At 44.6% G+C, this 1,322-nt stretch overlaps 1 protein-coding gene across 1 annotated transcript in view; it reads left to right on the forward strand.

The window, feature by feature from the left end:
- The window catches only part of LOC107576722 (protein ripply1-like), a 12,775-nt gene extending 11,483 nt beyond the window's left edge, over window positions 1-1,292 (forward strand). Inside the window, exons 2-4 of the mRNA XM_016262863.1 lie at window positions 93-171; window positions 822-895; window positions 1,070-1,292. Of these exons, the coding sequence (XP_016118349.1) occupies window positions 93-171; window positions 822-895; window positions 1,070-1,274 (358 nt within the window). The 3' untranslated portion in view covers window positions 1,275-1,292. The remainder of the gene's footprint in view (window positions 1-92; window positions 172-821; window positions 896-1,069) is intronic.
- The last annotated feature ends 30 nt before the right edge of the window (window positions 1,293-1,322 follow it).

Consider the following 1,322-nt stretch of genomic DNA (forward strand, 5'->3'; position numbering starts at 1 on the left):
TTGCTTTATTCTATTCTATTCTATTCTATTCTTTATATAGAGGATGCCTGTTAGATTTTACATCTAAAATATTACTGTCATTCTATCCACAGCCCAGCTTCCCTGTGGAGACCGTGGCTCGTGACCAGAAAGGATGCACAAATTGAATGCAGGAGAACCAAGCTGGCTTGTGTAAGTTTTTCCATCACTGCAATCTTAATATTTCAAAAGAATTCCCATCTCTATAGGAATGTTACTAAGTTCAGAAAACACATGGTGCCGTAATGAACTCCAGTAGCTACCACTATCAGCGCCGGAAATTTCAGTTTGGTGTGTGGAGGCTCATACAGTTGTTGTTTTTTTGTTTGTTTTAGAGCAGCAGGTAGCTTTAAGGTGACAGACAGGCATGTGGTGAGCATTAAGCAGCAGATTGTGTGACTGTGGAGGTGTTTCATTGACACCAAGCCCATTCAGTGACGCAAAGGCAAACTGAGAGCAGCTCTAGCGCTGAGACGCTTAGCCATATGGCACCACTGTCTAAATGTGTGAACACTGAGTCTGTGCCCAGAGACGAGGTGTAGGAGAAAACAGCTCCCAGAGACCAAGCGATCGCTTGCCAAGATTTAGGCAGACACCTCTAGGTTTGGGAAAGGGAGTTGGAGCCAGTTTCCCACAAACACTTTAGCCTGACACCCTCCATGTCACAGCTTTTGCATCCTGCCCAGGGTGTTATACACCCACAAAGCTGGCAGTGATATCACCTCATAAACACTGGACAGGAAGCATTGTTTGAGTTGTGTTTGGTGCATGTGGTCTTACACGTCTTTTCTCACTCTTTCCAGCCTTACTCCAGGCCAGAAGTGCCCAGTAACACTACAACAGATGGCAAAATGCAGTCTTTCCAGCACCCTGTCAGGTCAGTGAGCATTTAATTTAGCTTGAGCAATGGTTTTGTTTTGTAACATGCTTTTATTTTGGCCCTAAAATCCTAATCCGTTCCAAATAAGGCTTATTTTACCATGCTAAATAATGCGTTTCCGTGCTCTGTTTGCGTAGTTTGTATTTAACATTTGATTTCTTCATACTTTAGGCTGTATTGGCCCAGATCGAAGTCATACGACTACCTCTTCAGTGATGGCGAGGCCCTGCTCAGAAATTTCCCAGCGCAGGCCACCATAAACTTCTACGATGAGTCAGACAGCGAGGAAGAGGAGGACAGCTGTGACGAAGACGACGACAGCGAGGCTGAGGAGTGTCTTAAACTTAACAGACCTAACTTCACCAGTTACAACTGAATGTTCAACCTCATCCGTCTCCACAGCTGTGACTTTGATCAATTTCAT

The sequence above is a fragment of the Sinocyclocheilus grahami genome, unplaced genomic scaffold, assembly GCF_001515645.1.
Source record: "Sinocyclocheilus grahami isolate Dianchi unplaced genomic scaffold, SAMN03320097.WGS_v1.1 scaffold4227.1, whole genome shotgun sequence".
Taxonomy (NCBI): Eukaryota; Metazoa; Chordata; class Actinopteri; order Cypriniformes; family Cyprinidae; genus Sinocyclocheilus; species Sinocyclocheilus grahami.